This window comes from Seriola dumerili, unplaced genomic scaffold, assembly GCF_002260705.1.
Source record: "Seriola dumerili isolate Sdu_G_001 unplaced genomic scaffold, Sdu_1.0 BDQW01000025.1, whole genome shotgun sequence".
Classification (NCBI taxonomy): Eukaryota; Metazoa; Chordata; class Actinopteri; order Carangiformes; family Carangidae; genus Seriola; species Seriola dumerili.
Window position 1 is genome coordinate 17326507 of NW_019174280.1, and position 26768 is coordinate 17353274.

At 38.8% G+C, this 26768-nt stretch overlaps 1 protein-coding gene across 1 annotated transcript in view; it reads left to right on the plus strand.

The window, feature by feature from the left end:
• rngtt (RNA guanylyltransferase and 5'-phosphatase) overlaps positions 1-26768 on the plus strand; it is a 93519-nt gene that overhangs the window by 45970 nt on the left and 20781 nt on the right. Inside the window, exon 12 of the mRNA XM_022769099.1 lies at positions 11816-11884. Coding sequence (XP_022624820.1) covers positions 11816-11884 — 69 coding nt within the window. The remainder of the gene's footprint in view (positions 1-11815; positions 11885-26768) is intronic.

Here is a 26768-nt window from a genome sequence, read left to right on the forward strand (position 1 = left end):
TCTCTCTCTCTCTCTCTCTCTCTCTCTCTCTCTCTCTCCTGCTGCACCCACTCACAGAGGGAAACATGTTGACTGTTGTGTAAGGGCTTATGCTGCTTGGAAGAACACACGACATAGACTCGATGACTAATGTTTGTTTACCTCAGTTGCTTTGAGATTTTTTAGTTTTCTCCCAAGCCTCCAAGACATTATGCAACATCTGATGATGCATGGCACATCCATACAGTAAAGGTCGAACTCACCAGAGAGAGAGAGGGAAAGAAAATGTGTGGCAGTGTGGAGTGTAGTGGCTCATTTTATTTGTTCTGCTTGCCTGATCTCCTTGTGCCTTGCAGGCTCAGAGTTAATGTACTTGAGGAAGGGAACATGCGTCCTCTGGGTCAGGTCAACAGGTGTTTTTTTTTTTATTTATTTTTTTTTATTCGAATTTCTTTGTGTTTATTCTGCATTTCACCACCTTCTGCGCCTTCAGTCTGATGTTCATCCTTTTCTGTTTGACCTGTGGCGATGTCACAACATCCTTCTCTCTCAAGAATAAATCCCTCTGAGATAACCAGCACAGCTGCTGCACCACCAAAAAAAAACCCACATCCATTTTTCTAGAATGCTTCATTTTTCAAGGTATTAAATTTTTAATAGTGTCTGTGCTCTGCTTCTTTTAAGTCTATCTGAACTTCTCGTTTGTGGTGCCCTATGGACTGGATCTTCTATGAATATGTTTTTTCACCTGTTTTGTATGAGCTCCACTGGCTATCAGCCGTTTTAGCATTCTCTCCCTTGACAAAATTTAAGTCTGTTAAATTTGTTATCCACTTGGATAGTGAATTCTCGAGCTTGCCTGGCTAGTCTCTTCTCTTAAAGTGGACAAACACAAGGATATACAGTGAGGTCCCACTGTATGTGTGTGTATATGAATTTTAATTCTGATTTGTGTTTGGCTTTAAAGTAATAACACTTACTAAGTTGCAGCTAACAGGCCATCACTGCTTGATTAAATGTGTTCACAACAGCTTTAAAATGTTTTTAGTCTTACTTAATGACATCTTATAATTATTTTATCACTTTTATAAATGCAAGACTTTGTTTGTTCATTTACGCTCAGTAGTGTCTCAAAGATACTCTCCCAGAGCCAGAGTATATGCAGATACACTTGGCAGTAAAGTTGACGTAACTCTGAGTTTCAACGGCAATATTATTGCATCAATTGGCAATAATAAGTAGTAGAGTTTTTGGAGTTACTGAAGTCAGTGTAATTTCACTCAATTTAATGATTTATACAGAACTGACCCACTCCACTGAACAGCCCAAGCACATATAAAGTCCTTGTGCAATTCTTCATCCATGTCAAGCAAAAACGTGAAACATTTCCTCGTTCCAGCTTCACAGTTGTAATGATTTGCTGCTGTTTCATTGTCTTATGTGCTAGTAAACTAGATGTGTTTGAGTTTTGGACAAAACGAGCAGTTTAAATGTCTTCTTGAGCTTCAGGTAATTGCAATGGATTTAAATTATTTTGTGCCTTTTTATAGACTAAAGGATTAATAGTTCCAACTCTAACCTTAAATGTAGCCTTTTCTGGTCTATACAGCTGTGTTACAATTTTGTGATACGATACAGTATATCAATACAGTACATCTCGATTAGTTAGCTGAAACTACCTGAATTAGAAAATTCTTTGTAACCCTTTAAACTCAAATTTAAACCTTCTTCTTTAGCCCCTGCAGCATCTTGCTCAGCACAGACACAGTCCTCTCCCACTGTAGTACAGGCAGCACAGATACAGCAGCCTGCTGTTGGAGCCCAGTGAAGGGCTGCCTCCTGGTTGTTGCCTCCTCACACTGACTGTCTGTCTGCTGTCTGTATCAGTGTGACTGAATGTGTCTGAGTGTGTGGGCTGTGCTCGGCACTGCTGCGAGTTTGTGGTTGTCGGTTTATTTTTTTTCTCCCGGAGACAGGCCGGTAATGTGGCTCACTGGCAGTGGTCTAGCTTTAACACAGACTTGCACTGGCCAAAGTCACATCCCTCCAACACGATAACCAAAGATTGTATGTTTTCATTTCATTGACATTGCATTAATTATTGCCCATTTCACTATTCTGTCCCACTGTCTTTTGCACCCTCAGCTCTCCTGGTGGGTGATCAAAGATTTCTCTTGCATGTAGTAACCTGCTATCTATACATGACGATGTGAAGCTGTGACCTAGCTCTAATTTTTTCCACTTGCTGTTCTTGCATAAACACTTGATTTAAAACCCCTTGGGACAAGGCATGTTAATTTTCTGACAGTCGACTGATTGTCAGAAAATTAATCAACTGTTTTGTTAATGGATTAAATGTGTAAGTAATTTATTTAAATTCACTGTTCCTGGCTTCTCAAATATTTCCTGGTTGTCGGTGATAAAAGTGAACTGTGTATTTTTGGGTTTTTTGTTGGCTGGACAAAACAACACATTTCAAGATGTAATGTCATATTGTTTGCTGGTATTCTATCATTAACTGATTAACAAAGAAAATTGTTTTCCGATAATCTAATGACAATAATCATTAGCAGCAATTTTCCATATTGGCCATGGTTTGCCATGGTTATAGACAGATAACTACTTGAGAAAGAAAGACTCATGAATGAAGGGTTGTTGTAGTAGTGGGGTATAGAAACTTTTTATTCAACCCACCTAAATCCATTTAGACTTCGACTCATGGGCTATTGATATGATGTTCATATCATCCCAAAGACAGGATTTTTAGACAAGTTCTCAGGTACTTACTTACTTTCTAATTTAACCATTGTTAATTTTCTTTCATGGTCTTGGAGTCAGATACTACGTGCTGCCTATATAGCATGCCCTGTGCAGACACTGTCCGGGTCTAATATCGATGGTGCCCTGTATTGTAGCTTAGAATTTCAAGTACAGACCCAACATGTTTACCTCATCTATTTTTAATAGTTTTTTTTGGGCTTCATTTATTTTATGAGATACCTATTCTAGAGAGATGACAAGAAACAAGGGAGAGAGATGCAACAAACCCTTCCAGACCGGATTTTGAATTGGGGACGATGCGGTTCATGGTCACTGTCTCTGAGCCACAGGGGCACCTTTTAATTGTTTTACCAAGGAAAAAAGAAAAAATGCTTGTTTGCTGTATTGTTTGATTTTGTTTTGTGATTGAATTTTGTGTCTGTCGAACACTAAAATGAAGTCCTTTTGAGAATTGCTCTATGATATAAAGGGTGATACAGTTTCTAAGATACACAATGTATTTATTTAACAATATGTTAAATTAATACATATCCACTCAACACATCATGAATTTCAGTGCAATAATTTCTTTATCCCTTAAGTCTTACGGATAGGGTTAGGTTGGAAGGTTTGGAAGGGTAAGTTAGCTAATTCCAGTCACTCATCAACACACCTGTCCAGTTCACCACAGATTTTCATTATACCACAGTTCAATTTCACGCTGTGCCCTGCTATTTCTCATCATCCTGGCCTGTTCTAGTCTCATGCCATCCCTTATTGGTTTAATCCTCCGAGTGTTAATGTCTCTGTTCATCTCTTGCCTGTCATCACAAATGAATGTATAAAACTTTATCTTGATCATGGATGTTATGAAACGACCGGGATCCATCAAAAGACAATTTTTCCAGGGCGTTTAACTTCTCCAGACTGCGTAACCTTGTTTGACTCCGGGCCAGCCGGTGGTTTAGCAGCCTCGCCCGCACACTCTGATGTGGGTTTTTCGTTTAATAGGGAACTGCAAACTGGCTTCAGAGGGCCATTCACATTAGGCTTGAAAGGAGCCTCTAGCAACAGCCCCATGGTCTGACTGGAATATCAATCCATCCTCTCCGCCTTTGATTCAGCCCCCGCACCTAAACCTCCTTAGAGCGATGAGGATGAGCAGACGGCAGGAAAGTACAAAGTGCTTTATATTATTCCAGGTGTGCTGTGGAAAAGCTTGTGACATTGCATAGAAAATGAGCCACAACATTGCTTTGCTAATGAGAGAATGTTACATTGTGCTGCTTACGTACAATCTGCGTAGTAACCGACTGTAAGGTGAAGAAATATTTAAATTATGCCAGTCATTCAAATGGAAGGAGCATCACAGTAGCAGGGTTAGTTTTCAAGCTTGAACTACTACAGCATGTAGGTCTATACCAAACTCAGACTTGGCAGTTCAATACAAATATTTGACTAATCGCTCTTTTTTTACCCATATAGACTATCAAGCACCTATTGAAGTGGCAGATAGAGTTCGGCAAGATATTAAAGGTCACAGCAACGTTCACGTGATATAGTAAACGAGCCAAGTTAGCCCACAAGCGTGCTGTATTTTCATCTCTTACACCTGTTGTTGCGGTGGTGACATTTATATGTTTGATTTTCGCTAATTATGAATTGCTGAATGAAGAGTTTAAGTATCTTAATCCAACTATAGTTTCCTCCTGGTGTGATGTCACGATGGTGTTGACCCCGTGGATTTCACCTTGAGCAGAAATCTCATCCTGCATTACATTAATTTCTGCTTATTTTGTATTCCAGATGAGTGACTGCTTTGCAGCCCATTAGTCTGAACCACTGCAGGGAATGGTCATTCAAAGTCAAGGTCAAGTTCAAAACTATAAATTCCTCACATGAGATGCTTTTCTGTGGAAAAACACAAAATATATTATTTTTTATTAATATGTTTAAACAGAAATAGCCTTAAAAAGTAAAGACAAAACGGACTGATAACATCATTACTCGTACCACAGTTATAGAAATCATGCACAACACAAAGCCCTCAAAGCATTTGCTTGTAGGCCTTTATAAATTTTCCAATATTCATAAGTGCTCTTGTCAGTGTTTCGCTCTAAATTAGTCTTTGCAGTTGAGCCGGCCTGTCTTTGCCACCGGTGTATGGATGCCTATTTTTAGAGACGTATAACGAGATGCCTAAATTCAGTAACATCACCACAAAATATTTTTGAACAGACCAAGGTCAGCAGAGGCTTTAAATGTTCTTGGTTGTTTTGCCTCTTTGTCTCAGTTGGCAGGTAGTGTTTGAACATTTGTTTATGATGTATTCACTGTCGGGATTTTTTATATTAATGCATGAAGTCATCAAATCTGTGGGCCATTGATTGATTGATTGATTGATTGATTGATTGATTGATTTTTTTTTTTATCACTATAAACTGAATATGGATTGTGGTGCATTGGTCAGCCAAAACAAGACATTTGAAGATCAGGGAATTTATGACCGGCAGGTTTCACTGATTTATTGATATTTTATAGACTGCCGAACGGTTAATCATTTAATCAAGAAAATGATTACCTGGTGAAGAAAGTACTTACTAGTTGCAGTCGTATTGTATTTCTGACTAATTAAAGAAAATTGTGTAGTCTCTGTTATCACACAGCTTGTTTGCATTTCTGTGTTTTATTTTTTTGTTTGTTTTTTGTTACTTTATGAATGAAAGGGTTTTTTTGTGTTTTTCATGAACTATACATGGCACTATGAATGTTGTTTGGCTCCTTGGGTTGTGTGTGGGTTGATTAAATGTTTCATGCCATTTTACTTTAATATATTTTATTTCACCGTTTCTGATCTATGATTTATTGAGGTGAGATTAAGAGAACTAGAACTGATGACAAGTGATTTGATTCTGTTGGATTGGCTAATAAAAATCAGATCTGTAGAAGACAGACTACAATATGTGAGAGTGAAGGTGAATGACATACCTCATGTCATGTCAGTGCTATCAGGCTATTAGCAAGCCAGATCTCATTCATCATTGTGTCCTTCTGTCAGATGAGCCCAAACATGAAACAGTGGAAAGGAAAATGGTCCGACTCCCATCACCCTGACATCCACCCTCTTAAGGGGAAAAACATTGCTTAGCATGTTAATGGTTGAATTGTCTCCCCTAGCGCTTCCGTTGTCCCGTCTCTGCCCTGGAGTCTCCAATGAAATCTTGATCTCTTAATGGGGCTTTGCTGTTCGCCTCCGCCTACACAGTCCTACTGTACCAGGCACAGCTTTTTGTTTTCTTCCTAAAAGGGTTTACCATGAAAGCAGGGTCGCTGCCCCCTCTCTGCGTTATCGCTCCAAGGAACTTCCTTACTGTAGGAGGATGTGTGAGTGGAAGTCTTCTCTCTGCTCATCTCTCCCTCCAAGGTTCACTGTGCTCGACAAAGGTGGTGGGTGGGTGTGCTAAGATGGCAAGAGAACTGAAATGGAACTCCCAGATCTTACCGCCTACATGCCATTCCCTCATAAAGGCACTAGTTCTTTTTAGTCTGGCTATCTTCCTTCTCCATGTCAGCGTGATTGTCAAGCTTTGTGTGATTCGCTGTGACTCATTCATCATTCTGGAGAGCACTGATGTTGCTCTGCTTTCTTTGCAGATACGACCGAGAGCAAACGCTTTTTTGTTGCTATAGATAAATGTTTGTGGAGCTTCTGTAAGGGCCGGTGACTTCACTCACTTCCCCTGGAACGCATTGTCGGAAAAATAAAATCATCGAAAATGTCCAGTGGTATATTTATAGAATATAAAGGGTATTTTACTGTTTTAAAGCCTATGCTCTGCAACTTGAGAGCTCTGGTCTGCAAAGGTTTCACTAAGTCCAGTATCGCCTCTGTTTGCCATAGAGAGCCAAAGTGAAACCAGACCTTCCAAGTTCTGTTTGAGAAATTAAAAAAAAGTCATTCTTCATCCCATTGGCGTTCGTACATATCTTTACAACATAGTTTTTCTCAACATTATGTTGTGTGAATCACACTATGTGTTTAGATATGTTTTTTAACAATATAGTTTATTCATTATTTCTGTTTTTAGTGGAATTTAATGAACATCACGTCCTATAAGCCCCAGACCACTGCAAGAGACGTGTTCACGAGTGAGTGGAGGGGTTATTGCTAGTTCAGACGTGCCAGCAGGACAGCTGTTGAAGGTTTTAGACGGACGATATTACAGCTAAGAAGCTGAAAAAAACAGCTTATGAAAAGTCTGCGTGGAGATATTATGGACATGAATAAAACTAAGTTACGATGGATCAGACTTTCTTTGGACCTGCAGTTCTTTTATTTGCTAACAAATTTATCATCATGTTAAGGTACTCTGTGGAGGTTTAAACCACTAGCAGCACTGTGGAGCAATGGTCCCTTTTTTTTTTCTTCTTCTTCTTCTTCTTTTGAGTCGGCCCCACTTTGTTGTCATCATGCATGCACGTCAGCATGTGAGTGAGATCATACACATTGCTGCTCCAGGTGGTGGCAGTAAAGTGCAATGAAGCGTAGTGCACCGACAAAGACAGGGAAAAAGATTGTAAGCTAGTAAACATGGATGTAAACAATGAATAATTAGGTTATAAGGTTAAATAGTCTGCTTTGCAAAAGTGATTTCAACAGGTTTGTTAGACCTCAAGAATACACACAATGCACATTACACATAAACACAACTTCACAAAGCACCTTCAATTTTGTTAAAATGATAAAAATTTCAACTCCTAATAATAACTGCTGTAGTGGATGTCAATATGTCGGAGAAAATGGAGAGTAAGGCCCAAGATATTTTTTTTTCTAGAAAGAAATGCTGAATGAAATATTGTACTGAGTTACAGAAAAGAGGTTACCCTGGACATGACATCAGGACTTGAAATCTCTGTTAATTTCACCTTTTTTAAATCACTTTCTTTTGTATCCGCATTACTTTCATAAAATGAACAAATGTCCTACTTTGCAGCAAATATTATCAGATGTATTATACTGCAGTATCTGCTCACTTCAAAGAGAATTTTTGCAAAAGACTAAATGTGTCATCATAGATGATTATCTGCTGAGCAGCTGAAACAGACCAATTTGGTCTAATGCTGGACAAAATACATGGGCCAGAGGCGTCTTTCACAGGAGAGACTCTGCTGCTGTCTCTGACATGGTTTGCCTTGCACTAAGTACAAATATAGTTATGTTATATTGCCCACTTTCTTGTATGTATAATTGAGGTTATAATTTGGTTTGTCTCCAGGCAGCACCAGGACAGATGATGACAATCTGTCATCTCCTGCACAGTGAATGTGTCTTGGCTCTGATGATTGTTGGCAGTCTTCATATCTGCTGCACACTTTGCTATCTCCTAGTCAACAGGCAGTGGACAATGAGTGCAGAGATGCAGGCACTGTTAATTAAAATTTTATAATTTCATTTAATTGGCTCTATCATTCAGACAGGAGACGAGATATAATATGCTATAGTTGGAAGAGCTCACTCTGCTTTCTGCTTTAGTTCATCTTGATGGGTTCTATATGACACTTGATATCCACTGTAGTGCACTAATGCATTTTTTTTTCTATTTTATTGACCATTTCCTGCTTTCCTAAATATATTTACACCCAGCGTGAACATAAAGAATAGCAAAGATGTGCTGTCAGGTTTTCACGTGGAGGATTGCACAAAAATACTTCTTCCGACAAAACTGCACAGCATAATGATGAATCTCCTGTGATTGCCAGTTATTCATCCTCATTTTATTTTTCAAAGTGCTCCAGAGTATGACAAAAATATCCTTCTTTTGGATTTATCTTTTTACAATTTTTGTGTTTTTGTCATCCACTTGGCGGCAGAGAGTGCTGGTAATACAAACAACACAGCTACTGGTACCGCTAAAGCCAGGTCATATGAATAATTGAAGGGATTTTATGAACAAATCATTGCGGATAACCATTGAAAAAAATCTCACATTGTTATGTAAATAGACCTGGCTTTAGCACTGGGTCTGAAAAAACGACAATGGAGTTGAAGCGTCCGACCAGTCTTTTTGAAGTAACTGCGAGTGAATGATGGTCACAAGAAATCGTTAAGAAAGGGTAAGACCGCTACTCATAGACCTACACTGGCTTCCCATGGCTGCCCGGATCAAATTCAAGTCGCTGATATTTGCCTTCAGAGTGACTTCTGGGTCTGCACCCAACTCGATCTGTTCTCGTCTGTGGTTCCAGTTGGTGGAACAAGCTAGCGAATGCAATCAGAGCGGTGTCCCTTTCTATCTTCGAGATCTCTTGAAGACTCTTCTCTCAACCCTAAAATACCTAACTAACTCTGCACTCTGGGGGCACTTCTTTACCTGTTCTTCTTGCACTTATTGAATATTTGTGTATTACTTGGGTCTCCTAAGGTCTCCTCCTGCACTGAAGCTTTAGGGATGTCCCTCACTTGTAAGTCTCTTTGGATAAAAGCTACTGCCAAATGAGTAAATGCAATTTAAATGTAAGACCATGAGCCAACATCCACAAAGTTCCTCCACCTAAGTCAAACTAAGCATATACACATAAAACATGTACTCACATTGGCTTTTCTTGGCTTCTAAAAGTAATCTCTGTCTGTCACTCTATAGTGGTATAGAGTATAGTAGAGGAGGTTCTACTGAAAAACAATTTTTTTTAAAATGGAAGAAATGAACTTGAACTAATTCATCTTTTGGACTGTGAAATTACTTTAAATTCAAAATTGTGAACTATGAATGGGAACTAGTTCATTTTAATTTTGGTGAAATGAAGTTTGAGCTGGCTCTCGTGAAGTGTGAACTTGCACAACACCGTCTGTAATCTCTGTAACTGTCTACCCTTACATCAGGTTCTGCTTTCAGTTTAGTAATCCATCACTAAGAGCATAACATCACATTAAACTTCATGCAATTTTATTTTTGTGAAAGGGATATGGTTGAATTACCGTGCAGTTGGAGTTTCATCTCATATCTCCATGTTCACTTTCGAAACATTGATTTGAAGCTCTTGCATTCCAGCTCCTTGGTTTTCAAATACCACTGCAGATGGAGCACTCAGCTAACCTTGGTTGACATCTTCACATTGTCTCTTCTCTGTCCCAACACATAAAACCCTCAGAGTCTTCACATTCATACTTGACTGCATAGAATTCTTGACATTGTACAATTTAGCTTCTCCATTTTAAACCCAACCCAAGCCTTATTTTCTTTCATATATCGAAGGTCTGTTAGTGTTCAGTCGGTAGAGCTGCTCGCCTCCATTTTCCCTCATAAAAACGCCAGTACAAGAGGACAGAGAACATGATGAACCCACAAGAACACATAAAGTGTGTGCAACGTGACAAATGCAGAAAACACAAAACAACAATAAAACAATGAGCAAAACTTATATAAAAAAAAAAAAAAAAAAGATAGAGGCACGAGAGAGTTCAAAGTGAAGTGAAGATGTGTCAGATATTTCACTCCCTCCCAGAGTCATAACTCAGTATTATCAGATTCAATGTGACTTAAACTTCCAGCGGTTGTCATTATCTCCAATGTCATTAGAAAATAAGCATCTGTAAATATACTTAGAAAACAGAGAAAAGAAAAATCTTTGACTGCAGAACTTCCCTGAGAATCATCAGGTTTTTAAGTTGTCTTCAGGATAGATAGATAGATAGATAGATAGATGGATAGATAGATGGATAGATGGATGACTTAATCCCCAGAGGGAAATTAAAATGTCATAGCAGCTGAGTTAAAAGACAATAAAATACAAAGATGAAGACAAAAATACACAGGCGTAATCAGTGATAGTTATCTGTGCCTTTATGGGTAAAAAACTGGAATGGCTGATAGCTAATTCGTCTTACTTTAATGGTGCCAATTTGCCAAAATCATGTTGTAGTCCACAGCTAACCAGGCTAATTGTGTCAATGGCAACATTATCAGTCCTCCTAGTTCCAAAACTTAGAGCATGATTCATGTTTTTTTTTTTTTTTTCTTTTGTTCAGTAATCTTTGACATTTTATTAAAAAATATTCTGGTTATGCAAAATTAGTTCATTTGCATTTATTTCTCTAGACATTCTGAATTATGTACTTGAAATTCAGGGTTGCCAATAATTTTGTCCGGGTCTGTACTTAATGGCCTCCTTTGAGGCTGAGTTTTAACCTTGAAGTTTATTATATAGGATTGACATTTTGAAACTTTTTGGAATTAGAAATTGACTTCAAATGGACGTCTAATTTATCCAGCTCTGAGGTGACAAAATTAGCCAGTATCTGTTTAGCATAATTTCTTCTTTGAAGACGGTTGCAGGAAATATTCTAATCACACACAGGCCTTTTACTGAATGAAAACCCTTCACTTTCCCTTGTAAGAGGGTAGAGCCCATCATAGACAGGGTGAATAGAAGGAGAAGGCTCTTCATCTGTTTCCATATGCAGTTATTATATTCAGTCTTATTTTAGTGCCTCTAATATCCTTGCTGTTGTTGCCGTGGCAGTTGATGTGCTTCATGATGTAGAAAACCTCCTTTTATAGTACAGTGGCTCTGCCGCGTCCCCGAGGAATCACTCGTATAATATGATGCCGTAGGTTCCTTTTTTTCTTTTTTTTTTCTTCCCTGCAACAGCTGTGGTGCTTGATGTTAATGCAAGAGATGAAATCCCACTCTTTCCAGTCATCAGGAACTTAATGATTTGTTGCTATTCCTTTCCTCAACCTGGTCTGTCAAGTTACAGATATTGATCTCTCAGTCGTGCGTTATCAGTCAAAGAGATTAGTGCTTAGATTCAGGGCTAGATGGATAAAAACAAAGTATCAGACTTGTGCGCCTAACTCTGCAGGATTTGTCAGGTGTAAGCCTTGTGGTGATGTTGAAATTCAATACTTGTCTTTCTTTTAGGGGGTCAGATATTGTTGGCAGACTCTACAACTGTAACTAACTTCATAAATCAATGTCACTTCACATGTTCCCAGCTAAAGCTTTCAGGTACCCATCTTGTCATTCATCTATTTTGTTTGGCTAAAACTCTTCCCTCCTTTTTTCTTTTTTTCAGCTACTGGAAGGCAGCTTCACATCCCAGGTCAGCCATGAAGTCGACGGGCTTATCTTCCAGCCATGCGGGGTAAGCGTCCATCTATGTATGGCAATCTGTCATTTTTCAAAGCTGTAGCCACGTTCGCCACAAGTTGATTGTCAGGCACAGCCTTTTCTTCCACCGAGCTGCTACATAAGAGCTGGACAGCTTGTCACTACCACCCGCCGTTTGTCACTCTATATTTCAGTCCTGCCCTCTGTTATTTTAAAGGAAACCACCCTCCTACATGAATACACATAAACACAGACCTCACGGTAAGATGCCGCACAGCAAAAACCAGACACATGGCAGTTTGTGTTACGACAGAAACGGCCTTGGTTGGAATACCAATTCACTTGGTTAGACGAGCAGAAAATCATTTTTATCTGTGACATTATTCCTCTCTTCTACTCCTGTGATGGACTCAAGGGCTCACATTCCACTTTGCAGTATATGAAATCTCCTATTGCACATAACATAAATATAGTACAGGTAGGTATCTGCAGTAGATATGAGCCCAAGTAATATTAATAGTATTTCAGATACTGGATAAAGCTGCTGATTTGAATGCTGCTTAGGAAAAGTATCACATTGTCCCTGAACAAGGGTTCTGCATATTAATCCAAGCTTTGAAATGTTATACTTCTAGTTTCAACTGCTTATGTGAAGTATCTAATGTCTATAGTTTACTTTATTTTGTGAAGCATCGGTCTCATTTTACTTGTTTACTTGTTTACTTGCTTTGCGTATTTAAAATCTCAGGGAAATATGTTCATTCATCTCTCTAATAGTTTAATGTATTACATATAATTGTTAAAGACATTAGGGGGTCATGTTTTTAATTAAATCTTCAAACAGGTTTAAAGCAATAAAGGTAACAGTTTATTTTTATAGCATTTATCAGAACCAGAGATTACAAAGTGCAATACAAGGAGAAGGGCAGAAGTAAAAGAACAGAATACACAAACAATAAGAGAATAGTGTGCTATTAAAATAATACATTCAGCAGCATCCAATTACAGTCTTGACTTCCAAACTATAAACATACCAAGTTGAACTTAACTTCAGTCTAAATAAACACATTCTGTGTCATGGGATGTTATTTAGAGTTTTGTTTTCTACTAGAGCTTCTGATTTTAGGTATTTCCACACATTTCAGCAGTGAGGGAATATTTTATGAAAGCAGCAAAAGCAGAAAAATGTTGTTGTTGTTTTTTTGGCTGGATTGAATCCAGAAAGTTTGCACACCTGCTTCTCTTTAGTTTTGACCCTGGAAATGTTGAACATCTCTTCAGGCAAAAGTAAATAATCAGGAGGGTACTCAACTGCTGTCTCACAGCTCAGGCATGGTGTAGTTCAAGCAAATTGCTGCTCTGGCTGCGGTCCAATCCGCAGCTGGCGCCAGGTGTTTTGACACTGGATTTGACTTTTCTGGTTGGAGTGTGTCCTTAAGCGCAAAATGAATTTTAATTCACAGATGTTGATACAGGGATTTTCTGCCCTGTGTATTTGGGGTGATAAGAAAAGTTACTGGTTATTGCTCCCTTGATGTTTTTAAAAATTGCTGAAAAAACCTTTATACCAAATTTAGCTAATTTTCTGGAGAAAAAGAACTTAAATTAAAAATGTGAAATATATATTTAATATATATGTTTCCCTGTAAGGAGTACCATATGGAGGCTATGATTCTGTTAGTATAGCTGCATGGTATTCATTTATTTGATATTGATTATGTTGATCTGCATCTGTGTCGTAGCAGTAAAAACATAAGTACTGCAGCTTGCTCCATTCACACACAAGAGATATGACCATTTCACTTTGCGTTGGATCAGTGACGTGAGATAAAACTTACATGATTCTAAAGTTGTGATTACATAACAAATCAAACGAACACAAGTGGACAAGTCGTCTTCATGTGTTGTTGATGTGAATATTCAACATTTGACTATTGAATTTAAAAAAGACATTTTGCAAGAGTGTTGGATTTGGGACACGTCCCTTACCAATATACAGCATATACTACTGAACTGTCCCTAGCTAGTTTTCCGTCAATGTCTAGTCAAGGTATTTGGTAAACATATGGTTAACAGATCTCGTTCTCTACTAAAAGTCCTGCCTCACTAACCCAATATTGCGAATAGGATTGGCTTTGCTGTTTCTTGCTAACATGTGAGAGGATGTAGCTACATCTGGTTACAATAAGAGCCAAAGCTCCTGGTCAATGGCAAATAAAAATCTGACGCTCAATCAGTGGTTGAGGAAGTATTTCGATCCTTTACTATAGGTGGTAAAACTACACTGATACAGGTAACAGAACATCAACACATTTTATATCACATATCTTATAAGCTCTGTTGCATGTATTGAAAGTGTCTTTCAAGCAGACTAGAGAGTAGTATAATAAGAACAACTACGCATCCGTGGTGTCAGCAGTTGTCGGTGTGCATGTCAGCAAAGGAAGGTAATTGAGGCTTAATGGTAATAATAACACTCAACTGAGCCATGAATGTTTTTCCTTAGTGTTCATATGGCATCAGCATCAGTGTGTTATTTTGACAGCTGACAGAAGCAACTCATCTGTGTCACAGGTAAGGTCGACTAATGGCCTGGTGATGGGTGACGTGTTGGTAGAGAGATTCAATGTTGTGACAAATGTTCGGCCGATGATGATCTCTAAAACAACGGTTTGTCACTGTGTGTTTGAAATGAGAGCTTTGAAAAGGCACCTGTTGTCTCAATGTTCATGTGACAAGCATCAATCAGGTGACAGTCGTGCCAGGCAGTAATTCAGAAAGAAGGAGGAGAGGCGAGGTCACGGATGAGGCCTGGGCTTGTAACAATGTGAGATTAAGAGTAAATGTTTTGGTATTAAATTGAGTCTGCAATGACAAACGTGGGCATTATTACTATACTATGTATATCAAATGTATACGTCACATGCAGTAGTTTACACACAGTGGCTAATTATACACTTTGGTGTATTTCTAAAGAAATGGATCCAGCTGAGTAGCAGTGAGAGTGACAGCAATGAAGAACAGTGTAGAGCTGGAGATATTCTGGACGCTGAAGTAAAGCAAAACCAGCCTCACTTCAAATGCATTGCACTTCAAAAGCTGTCAATTAGGGTCCTCCATCTTAACGACAGTACAAACAGTATCTGTGGCTTCACTATTGCACCACCATAAAGGAAATTCTCTGCTTTCACTTCTGTGAAGACACACACTATAGAGAGGACTACACTGCATTCTCCCCAAAAGGATACAATAACCGGCAGAAGGCTCTTGTTGAAAGCCACCAGAATAGTAAATCCCACCATCATGCAGTCACAGTTCAGTCAAAGCTTAAGAAGCAACTGCAATAGATTCTCAGCTCTCAAGTGCCTGGATAGAACAATAAGTAGATGCTGGTTGCTGCCTGCAAAATATTGTAAGTTCAATGCAGTACCTTGCTAGGCAGGGATATAGCACTGCGAGGCCTTGAGATGCAGGATGGGAATCTATTTCAGCTTTTGAAATTCAAAGCACAGGCTGATGCCCGTCTCTCTGGTTGGCTCTCCTGTTGTCATGACTATTCCTCTCCTCCGGTGCAAAATGAGATTTTGCAATTGTTAGGAAATTGTATTGTATGTATTGCACTATCCATCCGGTCTCTACCAGTTTTTCTGTCTTCAGTCATTGTAGATGGCACTCAAAATTCCCCAGGAAAAGTCTATATGTTTAAGATATGTGGAAAATTACCTGGTACCACAGGAGGCATTTGTTGGTTTGTATGAGGTGTCAGGGACGACCTGAGAGGAGATTGCTTGAGTGGCTGTGGATGTCCCCTTGAGGCTATATATTCCCATGTCTGATTTAAGGTGGTCAGATATATGATGGTGCTGCCAGCGTATCGGGAAGCACAAGCAGAACTGTAGAGCAGACAGCAGCCATTGGCTTTGCAATTGCATTGTGGGACACAAAGTCGTAACTTAATCACACAGTCTGTATGCCTAGCCATATGTGATGCCTTGTCATGGTCCATGAGTTAGGGACATTGAGTGAACAGTCTGGAACATTTTGCAGTAGCAGCAGGTTTAGAAGGATCAAAAGTGTTTTGTCTTTACCTAATGTGAAAGTGAGTGATTTAATTTACCTGGGCGAATCTTAAACTACCTGGCCAGGACGACTAATTAAAGCCTATGTATTAGAAATGCTGATCTGCTTTCCGCATTTAATGGATCGGATGGAAATTTTCCAAATGTCACATTAGCATGTGAGATCATTCTTCTTGTTTTAAAGCAAAAGAAAACTGATTTTACAGTTGGCCCCCGATTCAACCAAATAACATAGCTGTTGTGTTTCTCCCTCTTGTTGAGCATTATCAGCTCTTCTCTGTGATTTGTGAAGTAATTATCATACAGCCATCAGGTAGCAACAGCTCTCAGGAGAGCTGGCAATGATATTTGGCGGTGGCAGGTTTACACAGCTGCACTTTATCTCCAACACAACACGAGCAGAGATGATCTGCATTTCCAAACAGACGTGACTCCGAGGCTGGTTAATTGATGTGTCACCGCTTTGATCAATACATAAGCGTGATCATAAATGTCTTACTTTTGCAGGTGCTTTGGATGCCAGAGTCTCACTTTTCTGTGTCTTGTACAATATAATGATCTGTTTTTCATGTATTTGGTGGTTTTGAGACGGTGTTTGTTTTGCTGCATTTCTCTCCCATAGAAGAAGTGATGCTAATTAGATTAATTTTCTTTCTTCCACAATTGGTTTCTTATTTATTCAAGTGCAGAAAAATGATCCTTTACTGTATGTTTGGGGGAAGAGAATATATCTAAAAAGAGGGTGTGATCATTGGTTTCTTTTTTAGCTGCACATTATGCAAGAGATGCCTGTGAGAATATTTTAGGAGGCTTTATTGAATTTCCAGATTATCTACAATCCAAACCATGAATAGTTTTTGGATTTCGAGCAGTACAGTTGCTGCTTTTGATGCAGCCTGTTATTGATTTAGAGTCATATTGTCCCATGTAGCCTCAGTGAATTTAAAAAACTTGGTAGGAGAAAGGTGTTGAAAGCACTGAGGCCCTCTTGATGTTAACAGTGTATGTGGCACTTATCGAACCATCTGAGGAAATTGTAACAACATCCACATCCCCTGTCATGGATTACGACCACACTGTCAGTCAGGGCTTGATTTGTTTTGGCAGCTGCTTTTTCACACTTTCGAAACGATTCGTGTCCCATTTAAGCTGTCTGGGTGATCAAATCATTGTTCATGAAGATGTTTTTTAGTTTTTATAAATCTGACAGATGGAAATCTCTCTGAACTCCCGAAGGTTTCGCAGCTGGTTCCTGTCTGCTCAGACAAATGGGCCGGGTTGGAAAAGCTGGCAAGTCTAATGTGACTGAATGATGATGCAAATAGTCAGCCATCTGATATGAAACTACTGAAGAAAATGTTATGTAACACTGTCTGGTTTTACTTCTCTATTATAGAGTCTACATTCAACAATTAAACAGCTTGTTTATGGGGGTTTGGTTTTATGAATCTGCCACAGACGGAGAGAGAGTCTCAACAGAAACAAAAAACAGGATTTTTGTAATAAAGCAACCGTAATTACTTAGACTATATTAGATATATTCACATGCATCTCACCACACTCTGTTAATGAGAACAACAGTGTGACAGTGGCCTGGGTTTCATCACAACAAGAGCCTTGCGCACTTAAACACTGCAGAAATGATGAATTTAAATGGTAATAACAATTCTTAACAACCACAGGCCTGGCAAAGGCAAACACAAACAACATAAGGCATAAAAAAAAGGAATAATTTTAGTTTGCTCTTTGAAAATCCAATTGTCGTCTGTGCTAATGTTACTTCAAAAAATAACTAGATGTTGCCACCATGATGGAAAACAGTGAGCATAGCTGTGCCCCAACTCGGGCTGCATCCTTTGTGACGCAACAATAAGGACGGGCACAGCTGGTGACAGAAAGCGAAAATCCACCGTAGGCCAGACCGTCTCATTTCGGTTTGGCCTCGGCGGTAATCCCCCAAAGGATGCGGCCCACAAAGGTGTGGCTGGTCGTAGATCGCCAAGGCTGAACCGAAATGAGAGGCCCTTGTTTTTAACAGTTGTACCGTTAGCCGTTCAAGTGAGCTGAAACCCAAGTGTGTATTCTTAGGCTCTATGTCGGTGTTGTTTGCTGCCATATTATTTTCATTACCGGCGCGCATTGAAACTTGGGATAGGTTGATCCACCAGTGGATCCTTCGTTGCCCAGGAAAAGAAGGATGCATTTCTCGGCTGCATTTGAAGGAGCATTTGAAATGGGACAGCCTAGTCACGCCGCTGTGACACAATTGGTCTTCAAAAGCAGCCACCAAAGGATGCAGCCCCTGAATTGGGACGCAGCTCATGTATAGCAAAGAAGTCTTAAGCTTTCTGCTACTGCAAACTCACAGTCAGTAATAGGAAACCTAACCTAATGTGGAGGGAGATTTTTATTTTGACCTACACCAAAAAAAAATATATATATAGCACTAACAATAAATAAGTATTTACAAGGAAGAGGTAAAGGAAGATTTAATGATCAAGACAGATATGCAGACTGTGATGGAATTTTTTCTAGTCCACCTAATGAATGACTGACTCAGGGTGAAAGGTCAGTGTGAGGCCCTAGTTCTCTGTGCCACAGCTACTGCATTAAATCTTATAGGCTTTGAGACGCTCAGGCAGCTCCTCCAGACGCAGCTGTGGTTTGCTGCTGATACTGCTGGTGCCACAACTGATAACAACAGACCTTGGATGGTCAGTCACAAGTGGCTGGGTGTTCTATGAATCAGCACTTGGGCGGATACGGTCATGTTTCCTTGTTTATGGTCAATGAACCAATAGTGTGTTCACACATCCCTCTTCTCCCTCTTATTTTAGATATGTGACCAATTATGGAGTGTAAGCTATCTATAGTAATCTCTCGAAGTGTATGAAGACGATCCTCAGGGGTTCAGATTTGAGGTGACATCATGCACAGGAGACTGTGTTGATGATTCCTCTTTTCTCCTTGGCCAAGCTTCAATAAACATCCTCAGCATAAGACATCCAGACAAGCCATTGCTGCCATCAGGCATTTTTGAACTTCTTTTTTGAGACAAAATGAGAATAAGAATACAATTCTGTGATTTTTTTTGCAATATATTTGCAGCCCCCGCTCCGCCCCTTATCTGTTTTATGTGCATCACACACCCAAAGCCAGTGTGTCTGCAAACCATCCACGTTTTGATGCTGTTCCGGTCACCTTGGATATAAAGAAATAAGTTTGTCACTGGGTGGTTAACTGAATTAATTCACTTTTTAAAATGTATTTAGTTTTTTGACCTTTAGCCTTTGTCATTGGATTATTGATTGTGGCTCTTGTTTGAAATCCATTTTATATGCCAAGCCATGTAAATAAGTCATTATTTGTGAAGGATGCTGAGCAGCGGGGGCAAACATATTGGGATGTGGGGGAGCTCTTTAAATAAGGACTGTCGCAAAATAAGATAAAAGTAAAAAAAAAAACTAAAAAAAAAGGTGTAGAAACACACCCTGCGACAAAGAGCACTGTTGTGTAATCTGTAATCAATATCTACGGATACCTCAAGTTTAGGTAGTGGAATCAATATCAGAGACAGAAAATAGCATCATTGCTGTGAAATTTAATCGATAACGGAAGGCAAAGGGTTTCACCTCTTCACAAGACCTTCTGATCTTTGGTCAGTTTCAACCTCAAACTAAAATTCATCCTCTGAACTCATTACTCGTATATCAAAGATATATCCACAGCAGTTTGCAGCAAATGCAACAGTGGGATGAATTTAAATTCTTTCATCACCAACAGCACATACATATATTGAAGTGTGCAGGGGGTCGGTAACGATGCCTCACACTGAGATTGGTTTCCAAAGTCATTGATTTTTTGTTGACCTCTACACCAATCAGTGCAATGCTAATCTCCTCTTGTGTGAATGGGATTAGGGTGCTCTCGAGGTTAATCTCAGCAGGGTCTTGCCGCTGTGAAGCTCCATTAATATAAGCACAGGGGTTTCCACTGCAGCAGCCCGGAGTCACTGGGTGTTTTATCTCGCCCAACACATGGTGTCCTTGGAATATGTTTTCTTTGTGAAGGGAACATTGGAAAGATTTTGAATTTATAACAGAACCATTGCCACAGATGGCAGATTTGCTAATCGGAGAGCACTCCAGATGGTGATCTCTGCACAAAGAGTACAAAGAAGAATTTCTGTTCTCTCTACACAATCCCAAATCATTTCTTTCAATTCCACTCAAAAAGCAAAGTCAGTACAGAAGGCGTCTTTGATATCTGTCTTGGGCCCAGTGACGTTAAAGCTTTTGAATCATATTGTGAAAAGATTATCAGAGACTGATATGCGAGTTATGGTCACATCATTGGTTATTGTGCATTTTATGTGGTTCACAAATCACTTTAATCATTTTATATGGGTTTTGTCATTCTCTTCTATCTGTGTGTCGTATCTGCACAAAGTCAATATTTCCTTTTTCATTTCGCGCTTGTCCTTGTATTCTTCAGCCTTCTGTATTCTGAGACTAATCTTTTATGCCTCTGCACCATTTTGCACATTTACACCGAAACCCTTCTGAAAGCGCACACACAAGCACACACGGTGTCAATGTGACTCAAAGAAATGGGCCAGTGTGTCTGAGCTGTAACAGAGGGAGCTTTTCTCTGGGGAAAAGATTTATTGGACTTGTCCAGCCTTTTGTCTGTAATCCGCAGCACACTTAAACAATAAGTCTGCCTCAGAGCAAAGAGCTGTTATTGAAATGAGACTGTGAAAAAAAACAACAAAAAAAAAACACTGTAATCAAAGGACTTATCTGGAAGCACACCCTCAAGGAAGCTTGTTTTTCCTCAGTAGTATTACACTTTCTACATTCATTAGGCTTCTGTTTATTATGGACAGCTTCTGGTATCATTTATGATCTTCACTACGCGTGCCATTGCAACATTGTGTGTATGATTATAGACATCATATCAGCCATTTTATATGAAGCAGACACACAATGATTGATCTATAATTGAGCCGCAGTATTTGTTTATCTCGTATCACTGCCAAATAATCAGTTCAAAGCCGAAACTGCTCTTAAATTGTTTGCGTGCGATACGATTTATTTCTTTTCTCATTTCCCACAAAAGTGAAAACATTTCAAAACGGTAGTGAGAGGGAGGTACAATATTTTTTTCCATGTGTAGGCAATCTGATCTTAGAAAAGTTTTTAGATACGGTGCTGGATATTTTGCAAGGGTTGTGAAAATCAGGAGCAAAGATTAAACATAACGGAGAATGCAACCCATCCATTATAGATACACTCATCCATATAATTCTCTATTTGATTTTTAGAGAGTTGCTAGCATAGCTGCAGACTTCTTCTTGTCTTGTTAAACTAAGACATGATGTGTATTCTGTACGATTTGCTATTAGGGGAGAAAAGAATTTTGAGGCACGTGCAGGCAAATATTGCATTCAAAGCACAAAAAAAGGATTGTTTAATCAATAATAATCCTTTAAGAGTAAGCAGTAAAGAATAACCAACTGACCTTTTATTCTATTGGAGAGTTTATTCTGGTGCGCAAAGAGCTCCGCGCATTAGTATTCTGGTTCTGTGTTTTCTTCCCATACTTCGAGGCACAGTGAAAATGACAGGGACACATTTCTTCCCGTGGAAATATGGATTGCATTAGATCAAATACAACTTGGCTATTTCTGGACTTTAAAAGGGTAACACATCCCCAACCTACAGCCGTTCAATAACTTGTCGTATTCTCTGTTTGCTGTTCTTTCCCTAGATTCTCATATGTGCGTTCCCTCCCCCCCTTAGGTTATTTATTTCTCTGTACTGACATCAGTACAGTTTTGTCGTTTTCTATCAATCAAAACAAACTTTTAACTGATTGTCGATTGTAGCTTCATCAGAATAGCATCCCTACAGCTGGTTGTGTGATAACCTGTCAAGCTCTGTAAAGAGTAATGCATTGTTGTTTTGATGAATCACAGCATGTTATTATTCATGAGCTGCAGGTTTCTCGAGGAGCTGTGATGTACCATTCATGCTTGGACAAATACCGTGGATGTATTTTCTTAGTTAAGGATTTCTTGCCAGTTTGAGCTTCTTCTTTTTTTTTTGAAAATGCTGTTCCTTTTGTGAGTTAACTATTGTTTTGTCGGCTACTTTCAATATTTATATCTTGGTCACCAAAAAGGGGTTTAGTTTGAACAAGAATGGGAGACTGCAAAGCCAGTCGAGGAAACGCTGTCACAGCTGCAGCGCTGCTGCTGCCTGAACCCGGAAATACTGTAATATGATAATAATTAAAATACATAGCTGAGAAAATGTTAAAAACAGCAAATGGAGAAGAGGATAGAGACCGTTCATCCATCGAGATGGAGAGAGTCGCTAGGTATTCAAGCAGTAAAATACTGTTTCTCAAAAGAAATTTTACTCAAGTTGAAGAAAAATTCCTTGAGTAAATGTTACTGCGTTACGTTTTAAAAGGTAAAAGGGTAAAAGATGTTGTATGATGATATATGATAAAACTATTAAAGAGCATCTTAAGGCTGCTACGGTCTTCAGTGCATACAATACATGTCATTCCCAGGTGAGAACTGCATGAAAGCAACCAATACATTCCAGGTAGGCACTTTGCAGCCTCTGCATACAAATGATAATTAAAGTTAATTATAAAAATTAACAGCAGTACTACACAGAATAAAAGGTAGGTATAAACAACATAAACACCACAGTGGCAGCAGCTGACAAACAAAGACAAAATGCTGCTTTGCTGAGCGACACAGTAGCTGTCGATGATCTCCTCTGTGTTAACCATAACTTCATCAAGCGACTGTTTTTACTCTGTAACAACTTCAACTGTATATGTAGTGAGGTAAAATACTTTAGTAGAAAAATACTAATACTAATAATATTATTTATAGTTAAATAATGTAAAAGAGTGAAATTACTCATTATTAAAAATACTGCAAAAAGTGCAAGTACACACAAAAAAAAAACTAAAAACACTTTGTTACAGAAATGAGAGTAAATGTAACTTGTTACTTACACCTCTGTTCATCAGTAAAACTTGTACACATTCTGTAAAATATATCCCCGGAAATAATAGTTTTTAAATGTGTAACATTATGGCATTCAGTGGCAGAGGAACCATTACAGATAGAGGGAAGAATTGATTTGACTAAATATCATCGAATTCTGGATGAAAATGCCCTGCAGAAGAAAGAAAGTGAACAAGAAAGAAGGAAGCGAAACTGAAATGAGGTCGGTTTCTACTACAGAACAATGATCCAAAGCAGACTTCAGAATCCACCATGAACTAACACCCTAAAACTGAAATCAAAATGAAGCTTTTGGAACGGCCTGTTAGCGCCTTTGACATGAACATCTTTGAAAATCTGAGGGTAGATCTAAACGTGCCGTGTGCGCAGGCCAGCCTAAAATATCTCAGAACTTGAAGTGATCTGTGAAGAGTAGTGGGTGAGTGGGTGAAGAGTGGCCTTTTGAAGAAAGACTCATTTTCTATGTGTGTTTGCTGCAGGGGTTGTATTTACTTTTTTTCCTGCTACAAAAAAAAAAAAATAAATCCACTAAATATGTAATTTGTTGGTACAGACCAAAAGTTGTGCTCAACGATAATGAATATCAGACTTATTTAAAGAAACATGACTCCAGTTGAATGATGATGTCAGTCTGTAACTGCTGGATGTGTAGATAAGCAACTGTTTGCTACATAAACTTAAAGGGTGATTAAAAGTTTGAATACTTGAGAAAAGTTTGTAAAGTTTTCTTTATTCTGTTGTATTTACATAATTGCATCTACTGGTAACAAGCCGTATAGCGTGTGTGTGCAGACCAGTATGAATTCATAGGAGAGGCAGATTAATCCTTTTAAATTAACAAGTAATAACTCTTGCTGAGGTGTAAAATTTGAAATAACAGCATTAGTGTCCGCTTCCATTGGATGCTTTTTAGGGCAGTTAGTGCTTATGATTTTTATTAGAGCTGGCAACATTGGCTATTTAGTTATCCATTTCCAGGAAAAAAAAAGAGACATATTTCTTTACAGCCATTTGTTTTTACATTTAATCTTTGTTTTTTTTTTATTTAAGAAGCTATACAGCCACACTTTTACTTTCACAGTGTGTGTCGCCCTCTGTTTTTCCTCCCCTCAGTCCGACAGTAACAGCCACTGAATTTCTAACCTGAAATAGAAGGCAATTTATATGCAATGGAACATCATTACATGAAAATGAATTTGATAGATGAGAGATGTGTTCCTGAATGCAAGGTCGGGCTTGGAGGTCTGTTTTGCACTTCAGTAGTGAAGCTCTTGTTTTGTATGTGCAGTCACTTATTGACAAGACTAACAATAGTAATGAAAGCAAGAGTACAACTGGCAGCACTTTTTCATTTTGGAGTGAATTTGAAGGTCGCCTATTTATTTAATCTGCCGTCTGATTGGCTTTTCATCGGGTTGTTGCTATGGTTTTGCTGGCTTGGATTCATTTAAAGCAAATTTCACTTTGGTTGAAAGTGTAGCATACACATTTTAGCATGCAGAGTTACAAGCAAGCCTCAACAGATCCTCAGGGCGTTGGATTTTCAAGGGCTGATTGTTCATTAACTTGTTGATTTATACATGTACCGTTGTTCAAGCACAGTAAAAACACACAGACACCATGCGAACTTTCTGCCTCTTCGGAAGTTCTGTCTCTGTCATTCAGAGCATTTATGAAGTGACTGCTCAACAGTTGAGGAGGACTCCATCACTAAATGCGTATATTTCATTTATATATATGGAATAAATCATTTTAGAGGTGGTTATTTTGATGCCTATGCAGTATAGCGCAACTAACTGCACTGAAAAATGTTCCCTTCTACACCCACGTTTTCAGAAGAAAAGATGTGCTCAGTCAAGGTTCTTTAAAAGAGATCTGCCCTCCTTTCCTGCTCCCTAGCTAACTGCGGTGAATAGCCTTTGTGGAGTGTGGTGGTTTCAAAGGGAAATAAAGGCCGCCTCCCACATTGAGAGCTCCACCGTGGACAAAGCAGAAGGACACGCCACACACGGGTTCGCGTCACTTTACACCGAAGATGACAAAGTCAACCTGGCCAAAGTCAACCAGTGAATATAGTTATAAGCATCAGTACAGAAATACTGTAATGAAGGCCACACAGAGCATTACACTAAGTGACGGGCACAGTGACAGAGCAGATATTCTATAAAAAAGAAAACGTGTAAAAAAAGCTTTCACTTTTTTTCTAACAAAGTAAAGTTCAGCAAAATTTTAAGTTTGGAGACACATTTATGAAAAGACAAATAACAGCATGCATCATATCAGTTACATATCAGAAATAAGAGGTTTGATAAGAGATTATTAACCTTGATGGGATGCATGCTGGGAAGTAAAAGCGAGTAAGCTGACAAATGACTTAATTTGATGAGTCAAGTAAATGATCCGTTGAACTTTCAGTCAATTGAGTGATAGCAAGTTATAATTGATAATTAAACAAGTGATAATTAGTTATACTGAATTAACGATAAAAGAAAAGGTTAATTCAGTCATTGTTAATGTTTGAACAGATTTCAAGCGGGAATAGGGAGGTGGTGGGATGCAGCCAGGAGGCGGCTTCACTTTTTGCTCCCACTGTACAAACTACTTCACTGCAACCACACAGAACCCATGACTTCCTGCTAGAGATGTCCTGAACTGATCTTAAGGATCAGTATTGATTCCAATCCAGCGTTGCAGTGCTGCTCCCCTTAATGATAATTCTATGGTGCAGCATTTCTCTAAGTGTGAGTGAAAACTTGTGTGTGTGTGTGTGTGTGTTTGTGTTTGTGTGTGTGTTTGTGTGTGTGTGTGTGTGTGTGTGTGTGTGTGTGTGTGTGTGTGTGTGTGTGTGTGTGGTGTGATGTGTGTGGTTGTGTAGTGAAGTAGTGTTGGGGGTGTGTGTGTGTGTGTGAGAGAATGTGAAAAAAACACTGACTGGATCCGCTACAAGCTCCAACAGTAACAAATCTGTTATCTTTCCTCTTAGTAGCAAATGTAGGTGTGTACAAAACATCCAGGTAGCGCTACCTGAGAAACTGTGCAGCTGGTCACAAGTCTACTTACTAATTAATGTTAATTCTATGAATAACTTGATGTCAGGCCAAAATAAAACTCGTCTGTTTTCGAGTTTATGTGTTCTCTCTAAGCTGGTGTCTGTACTGGTTGTTTATTAGGTAAGAAGCTTCACTCTGTAGCAGCACTGTGGACTGTTTGTGTATTCCCAAAAACTCAGACAGAGTGAAAGTCCTCTTTCTAGCTGATGGTTTCACACCAGTTTGAGGTGTTGCGTTCTCCCAGTTAAACTGTCATTCACATCAGTAATTTAAGATCATCAACTTCATAGTTTTGAGCCAGGATATTCAGGATTTGGATGAAAAATATGGTTTTAGATTATGTCAGCTATAGCTGTTATTTCAATGTGTCAAATTTAAATATATTATTATATATATTAATATTTTAATATTTTAAAGCGATCGGCAAACACCCAGAAGTTTGTCACAGAACTTTGACATCACATGTGAGACGTGGGCTGCAGAATCAGATGAAGTGAGTATAATGACGAGGGATACTGGGGCTGGACCCTGAATTGAATGAAAACCATTAGGAAAAGTTTGTGTGAGGCTGCAAGATTTTATGCTATTCAGCAAGCACAGCAGCTTGCCAAACTAGGCACTTGTATTTGTGGAGGAGTGGTGTAGTGTTTTTTTTTTTTTTTTTTTTTTTTTTTTAAAAGTTTGGGGTGTTGTTTTTTTTTTTTTTTTTGACAAGTCGGGGTACTGTGTCTTTCT